This window comes from Chlorocebus sabaeus, chromosome 6 (genome assembly GCF_047675955.1).
Source record: "Chlorocebus sabaeus isolate Y175 chromosome 6, mChlSab1.0.hap1, whole genome shotgun sequence".
Taxonomy (NCBI): Eukaryota; Metazoa; Chordata; class Mammalia; order Primates; family Cercopithecidae; genus Chlorocebus; species Chlorocebus sabaeus.
Window position 1 is genome coordinate 25,051,979 of NC_132909.1, and position 24,503 is coordinate 25,076,481.

Consider the following 24,503-nt stretch of genomic DNA (forward strand, 5'->3'; position numbering starts at 1 on the left):
TCAGGCCCCCCCTGGTTTGCAGAACTCATCTCCTGCTAACTCCTGGTTACACGGCTGTGACTAGGACACTCCTCCTGCCTGAATGTCACTAAAGACAACATGGCCTGTGTCCAGGTATGCTGTGTCAGGAAACTCAAAGAACATGCCCATCAACAGGAGAACCGATCAATGAATACGATACATCCATTCTATGGAATACTGCTTGTCTGTAAGAAAAAAAACAACTACTCATATACATGATGATCATGGATGAATTTCACAAACATTACACTGTGCAAAATCAGCCAGACATAAAGGAACACACACCGTAGGATCTCGCTTACATAAAATTCTAGAACAGGCAAAATGAATCTCTAGAGATGGAATAAGATCAGTGGTTGCCAGGGGCGGTGCAGAGAGTGAGTGAGCAGAAACACGAGGGAATGTTCTGGGGTGGGGGAAATGTTTCACGTCTCCAGTTGGGGTGATGGAATACATTTGATAAACAATGCATGTGTTTTCTTGTTTATGAATTACACCTCAATTAAACTGATAAAAAACGATGTGAACATATTTTAGAACTCTAAAGTGCCATGTTTTTTAAAAAATGCTATTTTAGTTTTGCAGAGATCTTGCTTGTATCTCAGTAACACCAAATGGCACCACTTGGAAGGAAAAGGCTTTTATAAAACTGAAAACTGCTGTGAGTTCAATAACATCAGCTACAATTAGTTTTCAATGATCTTCAAATAAGCAAAGGAATTTGGAAAATCTGTCCCTGCCCCAGTCAAGTAAGCCTCAGTCACTCCTTGTCCCACGTGGAATGGCGAAGCCAGGAAAGCAGGGGCTGGGAGCCAGAGGTGAAGGGTGCAGAGAGGCTGGGGTCAGGTGAGACTGTGCAATCAGAGCCCTGCAGCTTGGCTGGGTCTCTCTCCAGAGAGTGATCTCAGCTGGACAAAGTCCCCTCACCCAAGGTTGCACTTTCCCCCCGGGACTGCCTGCATCCAGACACTGGTTGATGTGTGGTATAAAGGCACAGCTCCCTTGCATCAATTCAGGTCAATTCTGTGGGACTATCCCAGCCCCAGAGCTCCCTGTGGGTCTGGCAGACTAAATCCCCAGCCGGTGCACTCACTCCTGCTTCCTTCGTTCCCCTACAGGTGTTGATCGGAGGGCACCTCCCTCCCAGCCCCCTGCAATTCACTTCCTGCACTTCTTCAGCGTCTTTTTCCCAGGAACCCGATAGTCAGTGCCAGCAGGGCAGAGACAGCAGACGCTAAGATGAAATGTTAGGGTCGAATCACCTGCTAACCAGCCAGCAAGGAGGTCCCCAGCATTGGTGGTAGGTGGAGCACAGGCAGCTGTGGCACAAGGCCAGAGGCAGTAATGCCTCCATTAAAATGTTTACTGATGATAAACTAGGATGGCGCACCTGTGGAAGAAAATGCCCTGGCATGTAAAAAAATGTATCTGGAGGCTAAGAAATATGGGGCAAGTAGTAATTTGGGAACAATGGCATTGGCTGGCAATGAACTCTGTGGCAGCCTATACAGAGACTCTTACCTCCAGCAAGAGGACAGGTCTCAAGACTTAAGAGTAGTAGCAGAGGCCAGACACGGTGGCTCACACCTGTAATCCCAACAATTCGGGAGGCCAAGGCAGGAGGGTCTTTAAGGCTGGAGCTCAAGATCAGCCTGGGCAACACAGCCGGACCCCATCTCTACACAAAATAAAAATAAATTAGGCGGGGCGTGGTGTCTCATGCCTGTACCCAGCACTTTGGGAGGCTGGGGTGGGTGGATCACGAGGTCAGGAGTTCGAGACCATGCTGGCCAACACAGTGAAACCCTGCATCTACTAAAAATATAAAAATTAGCTGGGCGCAGTGGCGGGCACCTGTAATCCCAGCTACTCGGGAGGCTGAGGCCAGAGAATTGCTTGAACCTGGGAAGCGGAGGTTGCAGTGGGCTGAGATCACACCATTGCACTTTAACCTGGGCGACAGAGCAAGACTCTGTCTCAAAATAAATAAATAAGTAAATAAAAAATTAATTAACTAATTAGGTGGGTGTGGTGGTGCACACCTGTGGTCACAGCTACCCAGGAAGCTGAGGTGGAAGGATTGATTGAGTCCAAGAGTTCATTCGAGGCTGCAGTGAGCTATGATTGCAGCACTGCACTGCAACCTGGCTGACAGAACGAAACTGTCTCTTCAAAAAAGAAAAAAAATGAAGGGGAGAAAGGAAGAGTATCCAGCTTCTGAGGGGTGACTCTTAGCAACGGTGGGCACCTGGCTGAGAAGGAACAGGACCCTGAGAAATGGGACGGGAACTGTAGGCTGACGCCTGTGAAAGTCTTGAATTCCCAGATTTCCTCCAATCTTCTGGACTGTAGAAGCACGCCACCTTCTGCAATACAGGCTGGTGGTCTTCCATTAATCGAAGACACCGCAGAGGTCTCTGCTCTGCAACACAACACAGGCCTTCCTCAGAATCCGCCCCCACCTTTTCTCCACTAGACCAATAACTACGGTTAAATCACAGCGCATCCCCACTGGGGAAGTGCTAGATTTGCTAAGGGAAGAAAGGGACTATACCCCAAAAGAAAAGAAGGATCCAGAAATCAGATATTGGCAGGAACCAGGAGTGTACACATAGACCTTGACTCTGGGGCAGGGTGTGTGGGGTAGACAAGAGAGCAGAGAGGCTGGGCGCAGGGGCTCATGCCTGTAATCCCAGCACTTTGGGAGACCAAGGCGGGTGGATCACTGGAGGTCAGGAGTTTGAGACCAGCCTGGTCAATGTGGCGAAACCCCGTTTCTACTAAAATACAAAAATCAGCCAGGCATGGTGGCAGGCGCCTGTAATCCCAGCTGCTCGGGAGGTTGAGGCAGGAGAATCACTTAAGCCTGGGAGGCAGAGGTTGCAGTGAGCCGAGACTGCACCACTGCACTCCAGCCTGGGCGACAGAGTGAGACTTCATCTCAAAAAAAAAAAAAGAATACAAAGCTGGATAGAGGAGTAATTGATGGGGGGGGGGGGGGAGGATTCTCTTGGGATAGAGGACCTGACAGTGCAGCAAGGACCCCAGGAGACGATGCAGACATGCTGCTAGATGGCGCTCAGAAACATGCAGAAAGCAATGCCCACACTCAGTGAAGCAGGGATGATAGAATTGCTGTGGTAGATAGTGCAGGAAGAGATCAAAAGGCTCCCAAAGGTGGTTATGCTACAGTGGATGTGCTAGGGAAAGCTGGAAAACCCGCCACTGCCTAGAAGACACCCCCACCCCTTTCTAAAGCAATATAGAACATACCAGTGAGAGGGGCAGGAGGATCAGGAGGCATGTGTTGTGTTGTAGGACAGAGATCTCTGTAGTGTCTTCAATGAACAGAGGACCACCAGCCTATATTGCAGAGGGCGGAATGCCTCTGCAGTCCAGAGAATTCAGGAAGCACCAGCATGAGTGAGAAGCCCAGAGTGCCTCTCCTCTGTAGGACAGGGCTGAATGTAGGCAGTATCACTACAGACCTGGACACCCCGAGACTGATGGGGGACAATAGGATTGTAAAATAACAGAAACCACATGGTGGTACTTAGCCATCATAACCAAAGTGTGCATACTTGTCCTAGTGAGTAGCAATGTCAGTGCAGCAGCCAAGAGGGGCTGATCTGCAGAGAGCTATGGAGGTGCTCACCAAATCATGGCATCCCAAAAAACAAGAAAGACAGGAGGTCAACAAGCCAATATATACAACCAAAAGAAATCAAAGAGGGGTGATCAGCTGTCCCAAGAAAATGGCACAGTTCTTTGCCCACTGTTATGGTTTAGATGTTTTGTCTCCTCCAAATCTTACGCTGAAATGAAATCCCCAATGTAGAGGTGGGGTCTGGTGGGGTGTTTGGGTCATGGAGGTGCAGCCATCATGGATGGCTTGTTGCCCTCCCCATGGTAATGAGTGAGTTCTTGCTGTTAGCTCACATGAGAGCTGGTTGTTTAAAAGAGTCTGGCATGTCTCTTGCTCCCTCTCTCGCTATGTGACATGTCTGCTCCCCCTTCGCCTTCTGCCATGAATAAAAGCTTCCTGAGGCTGAGCAGATGTTGGTGTCATGCTTGTGCAGCCTGCAGAACAATGAGCCAAACAAGCCTCTTTTCTTTTAAATTACCCAGTCTCAGGTGTTCCTTTATAGCAACACAACACAGACTAATACACCCAATTTTCAGCTCCATAACTCAATGACCAAAGGAGAGACCACATTCCCAAGAAGAACTCCATGGCATCATGGCAAATGCACATGGGAATGTTTTCTCAGTCCTGCCCCAACAGGACACACCGCCATTGATTTAAACAGGTGTACACTCAGAAAAGGAGAACACTCAGACATTTCTAGATTTCTTTTTGACATTTACATCTGGGGTCTTAGCCCCTGAGAACTGGAAGTGTTGCCATAGCACCCCGATACAGTGAGGGCACATGGGGTACCAGGTAATAAGTGACCCAAGTCTGGCTCATGTTGGGTTCACAGACTCCCATCTGGTGAGCATTTCTCCCCAGTTCCCAGATGTATAATCTGAATAGATATATGTGACAGCTGGCAAAACCCCCATGTCCTTGATCTGTGGGATAAGAACCATTACCATAGGGAACGCCAGCCTTTGACAGTGACCCTCTCCCATGAATCTAGACATTAGATCAAAGGCTATATTACTTCCTGGGGCATCACAGAGATTAGCACATTTTTTTTTAAATCCACAGGACTCTGCTTGATGAAAGACCTCAAGAATGCAGGAATAGTCATCACCTTCAAATCACCATGGAATTTCGCCAGTCCAGTCCAAAAAAGACATGCAAGTCCTACCAGAGTCCTGTAAATTCTATCAAGTTGTAGCCCCAGTTGCAACCACCATGTTGGTGGGATGATGGTATGTTTGCTAGAGAAGATTTACCTGGCCTCAGGTATGTGGTGTGTGACCACTGGTTTGGAAAATAGGTTCTTTTCCATCTCTGCCAAAAGGGACTATCAGAAACAGTTCATGTTGACTTGCAGTGGACAGCAGACACTTATATTTTTCTCCAAAGTTATTTTAACTCTTCTGTGTCATAATATAAACCCAACAAGCTTCCTGAGTGCAAATCGCTGCCTCAGTCTGCTTTCCAGGGAACCTGACATACAACAGGCTGGAATAAAATACAGCCTTGCAGTCAGAGGCCAGTCCTCGGTCAGGGCCTGGCAGGACTGATGTTACAGGCAGAGTCAATACAAGCAAGACCGTGTAGGTACCTGAGAGCATGACTGACAGCAGCAGCAGGCCAGATTCTGGCTAGGGGCTAAGCTGGACCAAGAAGCAGAAAATTGGCAATTAGTTGATCAAAACGAGGCAGACACCACAGGCAGCTCTGACCCTGCCACAGCAGCTCAGGCAATTGGAAGGAGAGGGAGTGCCATTTTCAGGACCACGGACAGCTCCCAAGGTTCTCCCCTCTAAGGGTTTAGCCACAGGTCTTGTTCTCTGGGTTAGGAGGTCCCTGGAAATGTAAGATGTGAAATCTGTCAACACCGTGGATAACCTGTGAGGTTTTGCCTATTTATATGATTAACTGAAATTACTACAATGGGGTCTCAACACCACGGACAGCCCCCCAAGATCCCGATAGCTTCAGAAACCAAGACTTGTGTGTGCACTGTCCCATATGACGCCAGTTCTGGAATAAATAATTTATCTCTAGAGAGGTTTAATCTCTAGTAGGGAAGATAGGTAGGTGGCCAGGTAATGGCCTTTAGGGCTTCCTGAACTTCCTGAAATGGAGAGCGGAAACAGAGAGAAGAGGCAGAGAAATTCAGTGCTGCAGTTTCAACACAGTGGTCTGAGAGTCCGACTTACATTGCCAGTCTGGGTCTGTTTCAGGGTGATTCTCCTTTCCCTGGGAAAGCTATTTCCATGAATTCCCTGAAGTGGCCCAGTCCAGCAAGTTGTCTTTGTCCCAGACCCCACCTCCCATGGCAGATGCCACACAGGCTGCATGGCCACAGGGACACCTGAAGATCTTCTCAGCCCAGCAGTTGCCCAGACTTCAAACTTAGTATTCCATGTGGTTTCCATGACATAGTTCTGCAAACCGATGCCCACAGCCTTGAGAAAAGTCCCTGAAGGTCACTGAAGAGCCCTCTCACCCTAAGAGATTGGGGGCTTCCACAAAGAAACTCCACAACCCACAACTGAGGTACCCTTGAAGGGAGCAGCATGAATTTTGCTCCTGTGTACCAGTTTGAGTTTCTCCACTTGGGGCTCCTACAGCTTGCTGAATGGCTTTAGCATAGCCTCGTATTTGCATCAAATTCCAGGACAACTTGCAGGCATCCTTGACAAATTGACTTAGAAAATATTTTAAAGTATGGACTTTCTTTTAAAAAGTAGTATGGAAAGACTCACTAGGAAAATGGAAGGGCCTCCATCCTCACCTCTGTCTCTGAAAGCTGCTCTCCTCTGACCACACCAGCCTGAACCATTTGCTTTCTGTGTGAGGAGGCACCACTCGCCAGGATGGGGGCTGGTCTGGTTCTCCATGGCACCCTTCCTTTTCAGCAGAGACCTCATCAGATTCTTTGACCATCTCCGTTTGAGAGATGCCCAGAGCCTGGATGTCGGAGAAGAGAGCTCTCATCCTCCACTCTTACCTAAGCATTCAGGACTATTAGAAGAGACAAAAGGTGTTTTTGTTAAAAAACAGACAGGTACATGTGAACTCTTAGGAGTGATGTTTTGGGACTGACGGAAGGAACCTTGAATTCCATTCAACACACAAGCAGATCCAGTCACTCATCCACCCATTCACAAATATCAGTGAGATATCAGCCACTCCAGTCTCACACTGTGATTTGAAGCAAAAAGTAAATGAGTGACTTAATTTCTGTTTATTAATCAGCTCTGAGCACACAACAGGCTAAAACAACAGTGTAATTTGGGATGAACAACTGCAAACACTCTCTGGGATATCTGAGGATGATGAAATCCTCAGGGGAGGGAGATAACTGGCCACTCAGCCCTGATGAAAAAGGAGGAAGGCAGGGAGGAATGGCTTCTGGCTTCCATGACTTCTGTAGGGCAGGGGAAGTTGTGCTGGGGGAGTGCAGCTAATCTTCCTCTGCTTGTTAACACTTCATCTTGTGGAGGCGGAGGAAGAGGGGTCAATGGAGGATGGTAATAGCCATGGCTGGGACAAGGATAGGAAAGAGATTCCATCCTGGCTGAAATTAATAGTTACAATGAGATTCTAAATCTCCAAGAACGTTCATTTTCCTCTTTCTCTGCAGGTGGAAATGGATCGACAGTCAAGTTAAACCCTGTAACTTTACATGGTAAACAGGTTTCAGAAGGAGGGCGGGAGAGTTTTGCCTGGTCCTTGTGGATGCAGCCCATACCAGAGAACCCTACTGGAAGGCAAAGGATGCAGGGTCCTCCCAGCTTTAGTCCGGGCGACACCCTCCCCACCCACCGTCTCCCTCTTTAGCCACAGCACAGTCTGCGCATGTGCTAAAACTCTTGGACTCCCACCGGGCGCGATGTCTCACGCCTGCAATCCCAGCACTTTGGGAGGCCAAGGCAGGTGGAACACCCGCGGTCAGGAGTTCAAGACCAGCCTGGCCAATATGGCAAAACCCCGTCTCTACTAAAAGTACAAAAATTAGCCGGGCACGGTGGTGGGCGCCTGTAATCCCAGCTACTCAGGAAGCTGAGGCAGGAGAATTCTTTGAACTGCGGAGGCGGAGGTTGCTGTGAGGCGAGATCACGCCACTGCACTCCAGCCTGGGCAACAGAGCAAGACTCCATCTCAAAAGAAAAAAAAACAAAACTTGCACTCTATCTCTCCAGATGTCAAAAGAGAACTAATATTTACAGCAGAATAATAGCTGTAAGGGCTCCTTTCTGGCTTTCTGCTTCATTTAGAGTCAATGACTCTTTGCTTCTGAGAGGATGGACATTTTGAAGTAATATGGGAATGTGCTTAATTAATCCCTCTCTGCCCAGGGCCTACTGGTTTGTGGCATTTTGCCGAAAGCCCAGGGATGGGGGCTCTGGATATGTACAGATTTTATACAAAGGACAAAAGTCCCTCTGCTTCTCCAATTCTTCCGTTCTCCCAATTAATGACTCAGTGAAAGGCAGAGGTCAAATGCTGCAAAATTTTCCCAGGCAAACATTTTCGGGGCCTTTTAACTCAGCCAGTCCATGACCCTGTCCTCTCACAGAGGCTGATAGTGAACGGGGGTCACAAAACCCCCAAATCTGCCCCTGGGAGGTTTTGAGCAGTCAGAGAATATGATATCTTTATCTAGCAGAATGTTCTAGCTGCATGTCATATCCTCATCAAGAATGGGAAAAGGGTAATTGGATTTAAATGTCAAGATGTTCTCAGTGTAGGGTGGAAAGCACATATCTATTTTCTCAGCTACAGTTTTTTTTTTTTTTTGGTCTTATGATAATGAAAACTGCAATGAAAACTGCAACCACTTGTTGTTGAAGATGACAGGAGAAAATTCTCTAGGACTTGGAGATAACACTGAGTCACAGCCTGGGGGCCAGGTACGTGGCGATCAAATGCAGAGACAACGGGGTTGGAGGAGAGTGAGAAGTCCAGGGTTAGGCGAGGGGCATTAGCTGGGCAGAAAACACACTGGAGAAGGCTGGGGGGAGCTCAAAGGGAGGGGTGGCCAGGGCACCCAACCTAGGAGGACCTAGGAGGACAGCCATGCTTTAGAGGAGAGCCTGGCTCAGACTGCAAACTTAGTACGGCATGTGGCTTCCATGACACACTTCTGCAAACAGATGCCCACAGCCTTGAGAAGTGTCCCCAGTAGTCCTTGGGGACAATTCCCTTCTGGGAATTCTGTCCCGTGGCTTTTTTCCAGATTTGGAAAAGCTGACAATTAGGACCTAACAGCCATTTGTCCCAGCTCTAATTATGGCCACGGTGAACCCTTAGCCCTGGTCACCAAGGCAGCCAATATCCACTGCTAGGGACAGTTCTGAATGCATGTCTCAGTGGCCCTGAACCTGGGGATGGAACTGTCGCAGGGCGAACCCCAAAACTGCGGCTCAGCCCAGAAGGCCAAGTGGGCCTTTGTGCAGGAAATAATTCAAGAATGAGCTAACAGAGTACAGTGAAAACAAGTTTATGAAGAAAGTAAAGGAATACAAAGTGGCTATTCCATAGGCAGAGAAGCCCTCAGGGCTGCTGGTTGACTATTTTTACGGTTATTTTTGACCATATGCCAAATAAGGGGTGGCTTATTAATGAGTTTTTCTGGAAAGGAGCTGGGAGTTCCTGGACCTGAGGGTCCTTCCCCTTTTTAAACCATATAGGGTAACTTCCGGGAGTTGCCATGGCATCTGTAAACTGTCATGGCGCTGGTGGGCGTGTCTTTTAGCACGCTAATAAATTATAATTAGCATCTTAGGAGCGGTAAGGGTAACAAGAGGTTGCTTCCATCACCGCCTTTGGTTTTGGCCAGCTTCTCCACTGAATCCTGTTTTTTCATCAGGGTCTTGGGAAACTAGTCCTGCTGAACTCCTATCTCAGAATGACGACGACACACCACGCATTCCTTCATGTATGTTGGAGACAAACATGTATGTTGGAGACAAAGCTGTGGGCTGCATCATACATGGCCGCAGACTCCCAACGTCTGCAGTATGGGGTAGCGAGAGAGGGTGGTGGCCACGGTGTCTGCTGGTGCTAGAAAATCTCAGGAACAGAAAGGGCATCTAAACAGAACATTTCCTGGCTGCCCTGACACATGAGACCCCCCCTCAGTTCCCCATGTCCCCAGAGCTGCTCTCACACACTTATCTGCTGGATAAGAGGTCACCCCAGTTGGCCTGGCAGGCACCAGGCTATGCATCTGGTGTGAGCTTGAGCAGACACCGCAGAGTGCCTCGGAAGGGCCCTCTGAAGGATCCCTTCTCTGCAAAAGTGAGTTCACTATTCCCTGGGGAAGGCAGTGCCAGGCTGGCAAAACAGCCTGGGGCAAATCATCCGCAGGGAGGCAGGCCTGGGAGCGGTTAGCTGGGGAGCCTTCTAAATGCCTGCACACGCACCCCTACCCTCCATCCTGATTAGTAGCGTCCGAGAGAGCCCAGGTAGGCTCCAGGCTGGTATAAAATCTGGCGTGATCAGTTCCTGGCTAGTCCTCCACTGCTGACCTCCAGAACAACACCTCAACTCGGAAGCACCCTCCAGTCTATCCCCTGACCTCCTTTCTCAGTCCAAGTCTCAGTCCAACAGCCTGCTGAGACTGTCCCCAGGCTGAGGGTCTACGACATCATAGTGAGGCAAGAGGTGCTTCCAAGGACAGGCTGGGGCTGGGATCCTCCCCCCATGTCTGTCTCTGTCACCATGGATTCTTAGCATCGTTGGGCTGAGGCCATCCCTGGCCCCGCAGCAGGGAGCAGTCTCTTTGGTAAGGACATGGCCAGGTGGTGGGATGGTGCCTTAAAAAATACACATCCTTAATTAGAAACAGGTGGAGAGGATGCACACTCCAGGGTAAAAGGTGGAGAATGTGATTTTGGTTTGCTTTTGTTTCTGTTTTTGAGACGGAGTCTCGCTCTGTCCCCCGGGCAGTGGCACGATCTTGGCTCACTGCAACCTCCACCCTCTGGGTTCAAATGATTCTCCTGCCTCAGTCTCTCAAGTAGCTGGGATTACAGGCATGCACCAGCATGCCCGGCTAATTTTTGTATTTTTAGTAGACATAGGGTTTCACCATGTTTTTCAGGCTGGTCTTGAACTTCTGACCTCAAGTGATCTGCCCACCTTGGGTTCCCAAAGTGCTGGGATGACAGGTGTGAGCCACCACGCCCGGCCAAGAATGTGATTTTGTATGGCTGCAGTGGAGAGTGAAGAGTGTGTGTGTGTCTGTGTGTCAGAACATAAGACCCTCCGACTGTCTTTGCAGTGGGCAGTCGGGAGAAGGGGGCAGCCTGGCTGGAGGCAGACACTGTTCCTGGTCCCGTTCATACTCTCCTGCTGCTGGGGGTGCATTTGCCGGCTTTCCCCATCAATCTGTGAGTTTCTTCCTGAAACCTGATTGCTAACTCTGCCTGTGAGGCATTTTAAGCCTTTTCTCCAAGTGCCCCCTCCCTCCCCATGGAGGAGCAAGGTCAGCCCCGAGGGTGGGAGGCTATGAGCCAGCTGGGGAGGGGCCAGAGCCGATCCCCCCGACCCGACCCTGCCCTCTCTTCCATCTCTCCCCAGCCAGGCTGTTTCCAGGGATTGCCTTTGTCTCTGCCAACAGCTAGAATGTTTTGATCAAAAGCCAGGCCTGGCACTGCTGCTTGCCAACAAACACAAGCCTTTTTCAAAGCCTCCTTCTTCCCTGGGCTGGGACTTCCCTATCTGACATTTGATGCAGCCTCTGGCCTTGCCCAGGTCATGGCACAGAGGACCCTCACACAGAGATCCCGTTTACTCTCTGTTCAGCTTGATGCTGGGGTCAGGGGATGTTTCAGGGACCAAGTTGGGCAGGAGACTTGGTTGTCAACAGAATCTCACCCCCAGCTCACCCTATAGTGTCTTTCCTTGTCCCCATGTCAGGAAGGTCGCTGGGGGAAGTCAGTGCTCCCAGGGTGGTGTGCTGGGCCCGGTGGGAGTGGGCAGCCCTGGGATCAGGAAGGTGGGTCCTCATGCCCAACAGACCCCACTCGTGATGCCCCTCCTGGCCTGGGCACTGAGGAAGTGCTCTCCTTCCTTCCTCTCCTCTCTCTGAGCTCCTGCAGTTGGGACGATGGTAACAGGGCGTTCTCCTGGGGGCTGCGAGCTGGCCCAGTGAGCTACCACTCTATCCCTTCATATTCACTCTACCTGGGGGACCGCACCCCTGTGTGGGTTCCCACTGCTGTTACAGGAAGGGGTACTGATCCAGACCCCCAGAGAGGGTTCTTGGATCTTGCACAAGAAATAATTCAGGGAAAGTTCATAGAGTAAAGTGAAAGCAAGTTTATTAAGAAGTAATGGTTATTTATGGTTATTTCTTGATGATACACTAAACAAGAGGTGGATTATTCACGCCTCCCCTTTTTAGACCATAGAGGGTAATTTCTTGATGTTGCCATGGCATTTGTAAACTGTCATGGTGCCGGTGGGCGTAGAGCAGTGAGGACGACCAGAGGTCGCTCTCGTGGCCATTGGTTTGGTGGGTTTTAGCCGGCTTCCTTACTGCAACCTGTTTTATCAGCAAGGTCTTTATTACCTGTATCTTGTGCTAACCTCCTATCTCATCCTGTGACTTAGAATGCCTTAATTGCCTGAGAATGCAGCCCAGTACGTCTCGGCCCCTTTTTTCCCAGGCCCTAGTCAAGATGGAATTGCTCTGGTTCACACACCTCCGGCACTGTTGTGTGCTCAACAGAGACAGGAGGCTTGCCTCATAGATCACAGATCAGCGACAGAAGTCTGTGGAGTTCTCTGCAGCAGGCTGCAGTTGTGGTGTGTGAGCCCTTGAGAAAGTGCTCCTAGAGGCTGGCTGTGGCTCCTAGAGGCTAGCGGTGGCTCCTATGTAGGAAGTTCAAGCTCTTACGTTGCATGTTCTTTTGGAGCTGAAGCAAGAGTCTGCAATAATTAATCTGTTACATTTCATCTTATGCAGAGAAGGAGTTTAGAATGCCATACAAGAAATGAGGGCATAAATTAGAATGGAACTGACAGATGAAAGGAAATCTAGTAAAGAGATAATAAAATGGATCCCAAAGTAAGTTTGAAAGTTGCATTTCACAAGGCTGTATTCACCTGGTAATGGGCTGTGGTATCAAGAATACATCTGGGCCAGGCACGGTGGCTCACACCTGTAATCCCAGCACTTTGAGAGGCCAAGGCAGGTAGATTACCTGAGATCAGGAGTTCAAGACCAGCCTGGCCAACATGATGAAACCCCATCTCTACTAAAAGTACAAAAAATTAGCCTGGCATGGTGGCAGGGGCCTATAATCCCAGCTACTTGGGAGGCTGAGGAAGGAGAATTGCTTGAACCTGGGAGGCAAAGGTTTCAGTGAGCCAAGATCATGTCATTGTGCTCCAGCCTGGGTAACAGAGCAAGACTCCATCTCCAAAAAAAAAAAAGAATATATCTGTTCTTTGTCTCTTGATTCCAGACACAGTGCTTGAAAAACCCTTGGAATTTCCACAGTGATAGGCATGTCTCGTTATGCTAATGAGATGGGTCCTGGTGGGTTCCTAGAGAGCTTCAGTATAGGGGCTGGTCACCAGAAAGACCAACCACTTGACGAGAGGCAGGGAGGGTGATTGGAGATTGAGTTATGTCATGCAGCCAATCAATCATCAATCATTGATTACTCATAATCAAACCCCAATTCATAATGCAATCCCAATAAAAACTCTAGACACTGAGGCTCAGAGGAGCTCCCAGTTGAATACACTGATCTGCTGAGAGGGTGATATGCCCTGACTCCGTGAAGGAGGTACAATGGAACCTACCTTAGGGAACCTTGTGAGAATTAAATGAGATTATACAGGAATTAAGCTAAGTTCATGTTTTGTCTCTTCCTCTAAGACTCACATGCCCCACTGCCTTTCTGAGGGTCTGGTGTTGCCCTGGTACCCACTTTGGTTCATTGGATGTGTCTTCATGTGAACAAATAATGATTGAGACAAGGTTTGGGCTCTTCACCAGCAACCCAGAGCCTGCAAAAACTGTGTTTGGGACCCTCCCAGACCCTGTTCTATTTATGGGTATCCTTTGTAATAAAAATGCAATTGTAAGTATAGCACTTGCCTGCATTCTACATCTTTATGACAAATTTTCAAACTGGAGGGAACCGAGCACCTACACTGCTAGCCAACTGGCTACAGATTCATAGGAACACCTGACCCTGTAGCCAGTTTGCCAGCAGTGCAGGTGGCCTGGGGATCCCACCTGCGGCCAGTGTCTGAAGTAAGGTCATTCTTGTGCAGGGCTCTGTCCTTTACTTGTGGTGTCTGGTGCTAACTCCAGGTGGTCAGTGTCAGGACAGTATGTAGTACAGCCCAGCTGGGGGCAGAACAGAACATGGGCTTATTTATTAGGCATGAGCCTTGCAACAGCCGGTGCAGAACAATGATTCTTGGTACGAGGACCAGACAAGAGGATCTCCTGAGTGACAGCCAAATATGCTTGACCTCCTCTTTAAAGTGAGGGCAATCATGAGCCTCAGGGGGTGGCTTTTCAGAGTCCAAAAGAAAGAGGCAGCATTGCAACAGAGCATAGTCGATATGCAGCTGAACTCACATGGCCAAGCTCATGCAGGGCAGAGCTGGCTGGGTTGAAGTGGAGGCTCAGCTGTCCCAGTGTGTGCAGCGTGTAGATTAAGGGACTCCCTCCCCTTGCACCTCAATCTCTGCCCGTGTGGACTGAGTCATTGAGACAGGCTCTCTTGTTTCCCTGAGTCCATGAGCTTCTTGGGGTGGAAAAGAGGTCACCAGCAGCCAGCAAGGAGAACAGTGCATCCTCACACCTTTTCTCTGCCCGAGATCTTCTCTGGGCAAACCAGAGGATCTGGTCACAGTCTCGGGCACAGGCTCTGGGCTCCTTGTGAAAAACCCAAACCTCGTCTCAATCATTGTTTGCATACACGAAAACACATCTGTCAGAGGCATTTGAACCAGAGTGACTCCATCTTGTATAGATACTGGGTAAAATAAGGCTGAGACCTCCTGGGCTGCCTTCCCAGGAGGCTAGGCATTCTAAGTCACAGAATGACGTAGGAGGTCGGCACAAGATAGAGGTCACAAAGACCTTGCTGATAAAGCAGGCTGTGGTAAAGAAGCTGGCCAAACCCCACCAAATCCAAGATGGTGATGAAAGTGACCCCTGGTTGTCCTCACTGCTCATTATATGCAAATTATAATGCATTGGCATGCTAACAGACACTCCCACCAGTGCCATGACAGTTTACAGATGCCCTGGCAACACCTAGAATTTACCCTCTATGGTCTAAAAAGGGGAGAAGAGAAACCCTAAGTTCTGGGAATTGCCCACCCCTTTCTTGGGAAACTCATGCTGAATCCACCCCTTGTTTAGCATATAATCAAAAAGTAACAATAAGTATCCTCAGTTCAGCAGCCCAAGCTGCTGCTCCGTCTGTGGAGTAGTCATTCTCTATTCCTTTACTTTCTTAATAAACTTGCTGTGATGATTACTTTTGAGTATCAACTTGATTGGATTGAAGGATGCAAAGTATTGTTCCTGGGTGTGTCTGTGAGGGTGTTGCCAAAGGAGATTAACATTTGAGTCAGGGGACTGGGAGAGGCAGACCCACCCTCAATCTGGGTGGGCGTCATTTAATCAGTTGCAAGCGAGGCTAGAATAAAGCAGGCAGAAGAAGGTGATAGGACTTGACTGGCTGAGTCTTCCGCCCTCCATCTTTCTCTGTGCTGGATGCTTCCTGCCCTCGAACATCAGACTCCAAGTTCTTCAGGTTTTGGACTCTTGGACCTATACTAGTGGTTTGCCAAGCGTTCTTGGGCCTTCAGCCACAGACTGAAGGCTGCACTGTTGGCTTCCCTACTTTTGAGGTTTTGGGACTCAGACTGGCTTCTTTGCTCCTCCGCTTGCAGATGGCCTATTGTGGGACTTCACCTTGTGATTGTGTGAATCAATACTTCTTAATAAACTCCCCTTCATATACACATCTATCTATTAATTCTGCCCCTTTAGAAAACCCTGACTAATACACTTGCTTTCCGTTGATGAATTCGCCTTGAATTCTTTCTTGTGTGAGATCCAAGAACCCTCTCTTGGGGTCTGGATTGGGACCCCTTTCCAGTAACACATCTGATGAACTCCAGTGGGCAGGAGCATACACCAGACTCTTGAAAAGACAGTGGGGCATGTGCATCTTAGGGGAAAAGACCAAAGAATGAGCTTAGCGTGGTCCCTGTATTATCTCATTTAATTCTTACAAAGTCGCCTGAGATAGCTTCTATGATTAACCTTACATCCACCGTACAGAGAGGGAAACTAGTTTTAGTGAAGTATTGTTTCTCCCAAGAGGTCTTCCTGCTTCATCCTTGCCTCCTCTGATTGTTTCTTCACAGCATCCAGAGTGACCCTTTTACAGTGTAATGCAGAACATGTCATTTTGAAACTGTCCCCATGGAGTTGGGAAGAACTGCATGCCGGGTTCTCGACAGGAATGTAGTTATAATTAAGCATCAATCAGGCTGCACTTTGGCCCACTTCCTTGTAGTGGAAAGTCACGTGGCACTAGGTCTTGACGACGCACATCCCCAGTGCTCCTATAGGTAGGATTTCTGACATGAGGGTCCTAAGACTGTTTGAGAATTGATTGGCATCCCTGTTGCTCCTATAGACAGGATCTCCAACCTTAGAATCACAGGCTTTTGTTTAAGGATCATATAAGATGTTTTTCTTTCAGACTGTGAATTCCAGCAAAACTAGTTGGAAGACCCCACAGAAGATGGGGATCAGCCTGAGAGGTTCTTCCTGTCCCTGCCCCTGGCACTTCACCCTGGACTCTTCCACCAATCAACAATCTCTATACTTCAGCCCACTCCAAAACCCTTAAAACCCTAGCCCCAAACTCCTTGAGGAGCTGGATTTGAGGTTTTTTCCCATTTCCTTGTTCAGTGACCCTACAATTAAATCTCTTTCTCCGTTGCAACCAGGTTTGGGTGTATTGACTTGCTGTATGCACTGGACCTATGATGGTTATAATTTCCCTATGAAAGCACCTCAACCATACCTCACCTGGTGCCGGCAATCCTCACCACCTGGCAACATGCTCTTGCAATACCTCCCCAGGTGGGCTGGACTTGGAGACTAGCGTCTAACATATACACTGCAGCTACAATGATGGGCTGTCACTTCTGAGGTTAAGTTACACACAGGCTGTGACTTCTGTCTCACTTCTCTCTCTGGCTTGCTCACACTGAAAGAAGTCAGCTCCTATGCCAAGAACTGTGCTATGGAGAGGCCCACATGGCAAGGAACTGAGGCAGTTCTACGACCAACAGCCTGAGACAGACTCAATCCTGCCAGCAGCCACTTGGCTGGGCTTGGAAACAGATCCTCCCTCAGTTGTTGAGCCTTCGGATGAAACTGCAGCCCCAGCTGCACTTTAATGATAGCCTGTTTCCCTTTGGGCTTTCCCCTGATTTCCCTCTAAGTTCTACTGGAAACTGGGGCCTGGGGGTCTTGGGATTACTAAATTGCAGGGCATCCTGTTGCACAGTGGGGAAGTGCCCATCTCCTCTCTGCCCATGCCTGCTAGAAGCCAGCAGAGCAGCTCCCTGTGCCAGGGTCTTTCTCAACATGCCCTAGATGGCTCTTGGACTTACTCCAAGCCCATCCCACAAGACTCGGATGTGGTCCACAGAGGGCAGGGCCAGAAGTTAGACTAATGCAACAGCACCCTGTGGTGTGGGAGCTTACCTCTGTCCTCATGACTGAGTCTCCCTCACTGGGCAAGCTTGCCTTGTGTTGCATCCTCTCCCTGGATGATCCTAGCTCCTCCTGAGCTGGGTTCACAAGCCTCCCAGGGAGCTCGAAGAAGTAGGGTCTGCCTCCCTCCCTCCCTTCCCTGGTCTGGGCTCCCCTGCACCTCTCCCTCCTAAGCACCTGTACTTAAGCACCTGTACTTTGAGCATGTGTGGCTCCCTTCCCAGTGGTCTGGGAGCGTGTTGAGGGCAGGTGCATGTCTGGGTGCCTGTGGCTGTCTCAGGGACGCTCATCGAACCACACCCAAATATCAGGGTCCATGCCAGGAGTTCTCTTCCGGGACTGTGTGAGGCCTGCAGGGCATGGTTACTTGAGGCTCGGCTGAATGTGCCTCTTTTCCTTTGCCTGGCATTGCTGGCACTGTGTTCCCCCACCTCTTCCTTTGATCTGGCAGCAACCCTGAAAGATATCTGTTGAGGAGTGTGACATGTAGTCCTAGGTCAAGCCTAGCAGAGACACAGATGCTATCCAGGAAGCAGAGGGCACCACCCTGGCCACAGGGGCTGCACCAAAAGCAGCATCTGTATACAACCACATCAAGGACACGGATGCCAACACTCACCCAGGCCAGAGCCTGCAGAGAACTGTGAACTCAACGGGGATGTGGGAATGATGCTGAATTTGTGCAAGAAAACATGATTGGATGAAATGTACATGAAAGAGTAACTGAGTAGTCTGACATGGGGCTGGCTGGGGTAAGGGATTTAAAAACTAACATGTGCTCTGGAAATAGAGTTCTATCTGCTCTGATGGCATGTGTGTGGACAGTCACAGGTGTGGCCGTGAACCTGCCATGGGAGCAAAGGTGCTTGCTGGAGCCCCCAGGCTCTGCTTACCAAAGTCCCACGTTGGTGCCTCAGCTGCCTGCAGTCTGCTCTTTGGGGATGTGGGCCGGGGCTGGGCCAGAGGAGAGCACCCACCCACAGAGGGCACAGCCCAGCCAAGTGAAGGACCCAGCAACCAGTGGAGTCCGAAAAAGAGAGGCGCCGGAAGGCAAGGCACATAGGTTTGTGCAAACGGTACACAGAGGCTGGCCTAGAACGCAGCCACCAGCCCGCGACGGCAGGAGCCTTCTCCAGGGAGCAGATCCACTTGGCACCTGGTCACGGTAATTACTGCTGAACTTTAAAACCTAACGCAGCAAAACCACAAATATTTAACATGTGTTCCTTCTCCTGGGGGGCCTGGAGGAAACGGGAGCAAATGGCCAGATTCCCAACGTGAACTCCCAAGTCTATTCACAAAACAGATTAATAAAGAAGCCAGGCGTGACAAGATGCACAGCCCCATCCAGTGTGAGGCCCCAGCCCCAAGCACGGCCTGACCACGGCAGACTCTCGGCTCCACTATAGCCCACTCTGGGACTCTGGGGCACATACATGTATATGGACACTCATGTGCATGGATGCAAGTGGCCACAGGCTTTCAGGGGCCGGGAGCACACACTAGACACACAGACACAGGTTCACACGTACGGGGACTCCTTGGACAGTGCAGCAGCCACCACGGGAGGCCAGTCCAGCCTCCTGGGTCAGCACAAGTTGTGGTCCTACACTGCCTGTCCGTCCTAAGCCTGACAGATGGAAGCTTTCCAGAAGGGGATGCCCAAGGTACCAAGTTTTTCCCATGGCAGGAACACAGGATCAGCCAGGGAGCCTCATCTGAAGACAGGGAGGTGGTGGGAGAGGATCCCAACCATAGGATGCACCTGGGGAGCAGGACGCGCGGCCAGAAGTGGCTCCCGGGTGACTCTGGATGAAGTGCATCTTTGGCACAGAAAGGGCCTGGGAAGGGGAGGAAAGGGCTCAGGATCAGGCATCAGGGAAAGTGGCACTGAAGGGCTGGGCTTGGAAAAGTGGGTGGGACTGAGATACAAGCAGAGGAGGGGAAGGTGCAGGAACTGGGAGGGGAGCAGAGGTGTGGGTGGGGGTTGGGGGGCAGGAGCAGCTGCACTGAGGCTGAGCACTCGGGATGGTCCCAAGAGCCAGGTTGCCAGTATGCATTGTCCCCTCAACCCCTTTACTTGCAGCCCCTGGCCCACATCTCCTAGCCCCTTGCCAGGGAGCCCCCTTCTACATGGCGGTCAGGATGAAGAATCAAATCTAAACCTGTCCTCGCCATGTCTGAAGTTCAGCATTGTCGAGAGGCGGGATATTGAGGTGGCCTTCCTTTCTCCTGGGACACCGATCCAGCCCCATCCTGTGAGCCACCCAGAGGGAGCTCTAGTGCCCACAGCCTTCACTCCCCACCTCCCAGCTGATGCTGACACTTATTATTATTATTATTATTATTATTATTATTATATTATTGAGACAGGGTCTTGCTCTGTCACCCAGGCTGGAGGGCAGTGGTACAACCAGGACTTCCAGCAGCCTCCATCTCCTGAGCTCAAGCCATCTTCCAACCTCAGCCCCTGAGTAGCTGGGACTACAGGCACGCGCCACCATGCTAATTTTTGTATTTTTGGTAGAAACGGGCTCTCGCTATATTGCCCAGGCTGGTCTCGAACTCCTGAGATAAAGTGATCCTCCCACCTCAGCCTCCCACAGTGCTGGGATTAGAGGTATGAGCCAACGTGCCCAGCTGATACTCACCTTTAAAGACATCAATACCAGGTCCCAGCATGGCAAGGCCTTTAGGACCTGGTGTGTGACTGGCTGGCCCTTTCCCCTTCCCCACCTACCTCCACACCTTCCACTCCAGGCCACAAAGTACAGTCAACTCAAGAGGTCAGTGGCCTGAGGGCCCTCTGCCTGGTTCCTGAAGGCCTCGGGATAGCACTGGGTCAACTCAGACCCCAGCTCTTCCAGGAGGAAGAGGGAGGGTGCGAGAAGCCTCTGCTGCAGCGGGCAATGACCTTCATGCCCCATCCTGAAATCTTCTCTCTGGCCAAGGGGAACCGGACCACTGTCAGGCGACAGCCCTGAGTGGCCCATTCCCAGTGTCCCCAGTGGGCAAGTCCAGCTCTGCCCAAGATACCAGCCACCTAGACCCTGTGGCTAGGCTCCGGCCCAGGCCACTCTGCCCTGATCCTTCCCAAAGCACCCAACACCACCAGATGAGAGAACATAGAAGATGGGGCCAGAGACAAGGGGCTGCCCGAGGCTGAAGCCTCCAGTTCTGTTCTCTGGGCTCACCCTGGCAGCCCCTAACCCTTCTCTCATCACACCTCTGTGCCAAGACCCCCAGAGTTCCAGTGGTGAGGACCAGGGAGGCCAGAGGGGGTGGGAGAGCCAAGGGAGAAATAGTATCTTCTCCTTGCATCGAATTTGGGGCAGAGGAAGGTGAAGGCAGGAGAAGCACCCTTCTTGCTGATGAGGGAGTGAAGGATCACTGAGCTCAGGGCAGGGAAGTGGAGAAAGGGCTGGTACTGCTGCATCGAGGCCCCAGACGAGGCTCAGCAGGGACCCTGGGCCACTGCAGGGACCAGGAGATTGTGGCCATGGGTTTTTAATTTTCACCTTTCACAGATTTCATTACCAGGAATTTCAGGTTTAAAGGATTAGGACTTGAGGCTCAGCTGTCAGAATGAGTCGAGGAGGGGCCCACAACGGCAGGTACAGGATGCCCCTGCGGGGTGAGTGTGTGGGGAGGGGCATCAGTCTGCAGCCAAGGAGAAATGCCCTTCCCCACTGGGACCTCAGCCTGATCAAGGGTTTGTGACGTGCAGACATAGAGCCACAGACACAGAGACTCGGTTGGGTCCCCACAATCACACACAGCCACGCAGCTCTGAAGACACCCTCACACTCTGTGCACACACACTCATGTCCCTCATAACAGCGCCCCGATACACACGCTTGCACTTGCACACACAGCAGGGCTGGTCTCCTGATGACAGCTGGATGCTGCCAATGGCTCCTGGGGGCTCTGTGACCTCACTCCTTCCCCAATCCCCAGCATCTGCTGGGTCTGCTGGTCAGCAGCTGCAGCCTGGCCCTTGGCTGGGGTGTACCCAGGTGTGGCCCCTCCCTCTGGGCCACAGTCCACCCTTGGAGCAGGCTCTGTCAGTGCCCAAGGAGAGGTGGAGCGGCTGGGGACCTCCCCAGGCCCAACAGTGACCCACCCAGAGTGGGCCTCTCTGTGCCACCTGGCTGGGGAGCTCCAAGGGTGGGTCTCCATGCCTGCCACCTGCTAGGATGGGGGGAAAATGGAAGGTGGGGAAGGAGAGGGGGCAGTGGCAGGGCCCAGGAGTGGCAGGTCTGGACGTGGTCTTTGTGCCCCTCCAGGGCCTTCCGAGACAGATGCGGCCCCAGGCAATACTGTCCAGGCTTGCGCCTGCACATGATGAGGGAGGGCGGTGTCCTCCAGGCTGCAGATGCACATTTTAAGGGAGCTTCAATTATTCATGGAGACTGGGAAGAGCAGCCCGCCTGCCGCCAGCAGCCCTGCAGCCACACTTTATAGAACTGCTTACGGCTCCTTGGCTGAGCCCGGACAGGGGCCGGGGTAGCCTCATCTAAAAGTGGAGGGAGCACTGGGGAAGGTGAGGCCCCCAATGCAGCACCTGACCCCTGGGTGGGGATTCGCCCAGCACCTTCCCCTTCTGCACAGTGAGAGGACAGTGGAGGTCCCAGGCCCCACACCAAGGGCACAGATGCTGCCTGTGGGGCAAGCTGTGTCAGGAGGGGGCTGGGCCTGGGTGTGGGGTAACCGGTGTAGCCTGGTCAGGAGGCTAGGCGCATCTAAAGCTTGAGGCCAGAGCAGCTGCCTGTGGCTGCACGCAAGTGACTGCACAGCACCCATGTGGGGCCAGGGGCACCGAGGAGCCAGGCCCAGTGCCTGCAGGCTGAGCCCCTTAGTGCCTGAGACACAAGACCTCACCCCAGGAGGAAAGTACCCACACTCAGCTTCTGTCCACCTAACCTCCCCCTTCACAACCACACCAGCACCCCTTCGCCACAGGAAGCCACTTCTCCCCACTCTCAGCCCCTGTGGTTTGGATGAGGTGGCACCACCCACATCAGGAGGGGCATGGGATCCTCCTGCCAAAGGAATTGGCTCAAGGATGATCAGGTAACACAAAGGGGTGACAATAGAGGCCTAGAGATGCCAGGGTCACCCCTAGGCAAAAGGCTATCTGGGACTGAAGCCCACAAGGGGCAAAGCAGAGGCAAGGAATGGAGAAGCTGAGTTCTGACTACACTGAGGCAGAACCTAGATACAGCCCTACCTGATGCTGTCCCTTGCAACTGAAATGTTCCTGTCCAATCCAGTATCCTTCACCCTCAGACTGCCTTCCTCCTACAGGCACCTGCTTTCTCCAGCAGGAAGGGGGATGGCAGGTGAGCACAGGATTCCAGCCATCACTGCTCTCTTCTAGGCACCATCTGAGCAGGGAGTGGCAGTGAGATGGCCCAGGGAAGGAGAGCCTGCAGGGAATCCCATCTCCTAGAGAGAGGACTCAAGGGTAACCAAGGGAGATGCAGATGCTGGCATATACAGCAACACCTTGATGACAAACACAGGCCCTGCACACACCTTTGCATAGACACACACATGCACACAAATGGTCAAACACATGCTCCTAGGTGCCTGTGCATGCAGGCACTCACATGGATACTGACATCTGCATGGATGTGCACACAGACATCTACACATATACAGTCATGCACATTCTCAAATACTCAGATATGCACACACTCACAGGTATTCAGCCTCCAGGCATGCGCACACAGATCCAATTCTACCTACAGACACATGTGCTCATAAACCCAGGGCGTGCACACATTCCCATTGAGCCCCACACTCAACACGGGATCACGCATAGGGAGTGGAAATGTGAGCCAGGCCACTGCCCTGGGCTCTGCAGGAAGTGGGGCAGGGGAGCCTCTGACGTTGCCTTCTTGTTCCCAGCAGAGCCGTGCTTATCTTCGGAAGGGTGAATGCCAGGTGAAAAATGATTAGCTGTCACTCAGCACTTGATAGATGCAGACCCCCTCTTCCCCTTGCTCCTGGCAAAGGACTGACATGTTATTGATCCACTTAGTGTATTCATATCAGCAGCTGTAGAGGCTGAGCCAGGACTAACTCGAGAACATCAAAGCAGGGAGAAAAGAGAGGTGGGGGTGGAGGATCTAGGGGTGGTTGTCAGGCTGTTCCAGCTTCCCAAGGCCCATGATGGGCCAGGAGTTATGCTCGGGGTGGGAAACAGTTGTTTCTCCCCAGAAACCTCATCTCCATTCACATCCCCTCCAGGTTCGTGTTACCAATTGAGAATTCCCAGCCCCAGGGAAGAGGGGAAGGGGTGCAACCAAGGAACAAAGAGGTAACAAAAGTAGGGCCAGAGGCAGCCTGATGACAAGACCACAGGAATGCTGGGTGTGAGAACTGCAAGAAAATAGCTTCTGGAGATGATGTTAAGCTTTCAACCTGTTTCCTGAGAGAATTTAGTCCACAGCAGGGGCTATGGTTCAGTCTACTAACAAATCTTTGCCTCCCCTCATGTATTTCCTTCTTTTACTACATATACCTACCCATCCGTCTGTCCATCCGTCCATCCATCCATCCATCCATCCATCTCATCCATCTCATCCATCAGTCTGTCCACCCATCCATCCATCCATCTGCCCATGCACTCACCCATCTGTCCGTCTTTCCATCCATCTGTCCATTAATCTATCATTCTCCCTCCCACCTTCCATTCACCTATTCATTCAGTTCATCCAGTCTGTCTACCCACCCATCCATCCATCTGCCCACCCACCCACCTATCTGTCCATCTTCCCATCTATCTGTCCATCCAATCCATTCATCTATCCATCCATCCCTTCATCCATCCATCCATCCATCCATCCATCCATCCATCCATCCATCCATCCATCTCATCCATCAGTCTGGATGAGTGGGCCATCCATCTGCCCACTCACTACCTCTCTGTCCATCTTTCCATCTATCCATCCATCCATCCATCTGCCCACTCACCCACCCACCCATCTATCTGTCCATCCATCCATCCATCCCTCTATACAAACATCTATCCTTCCATCACCTACCTGCCCACACATGCAT

At 51.0% G+C, this 24,503-nt stretch overlaps 1 protein-coding gene across 3 annotated transcripts in view; it reads right to left on the minus strand.

Moving 5' to 3' along the window:
- Nucleotides 1-24,503, minus strand: part of CHST8 (carbohydrate sulfotransferase 8) — a 152,386-nt gene that overhangs the window by 27,177 nt on the left and 100,706 nt on the right. Inside the window, exon 1 of one of the 3 annotated variants that reach the window (XM_073016669.1) lies at nt 6,441-6,646. The exons of the other annotated variants lie outside the window; for them this stretch is intronic. Within the exon in view, the coding sequence (XP_072872770.1) occupies nt 6,441-6,576 (136 nt within the window). The 5' untranslated portion in view covers nt 6,577-6,646. Of the gene's footprint in view, nt 1-6,440; nt 6,647-24,503 lie in introns of those variants that run through there. 3 annotated transcript variants of the gene reach the window in all.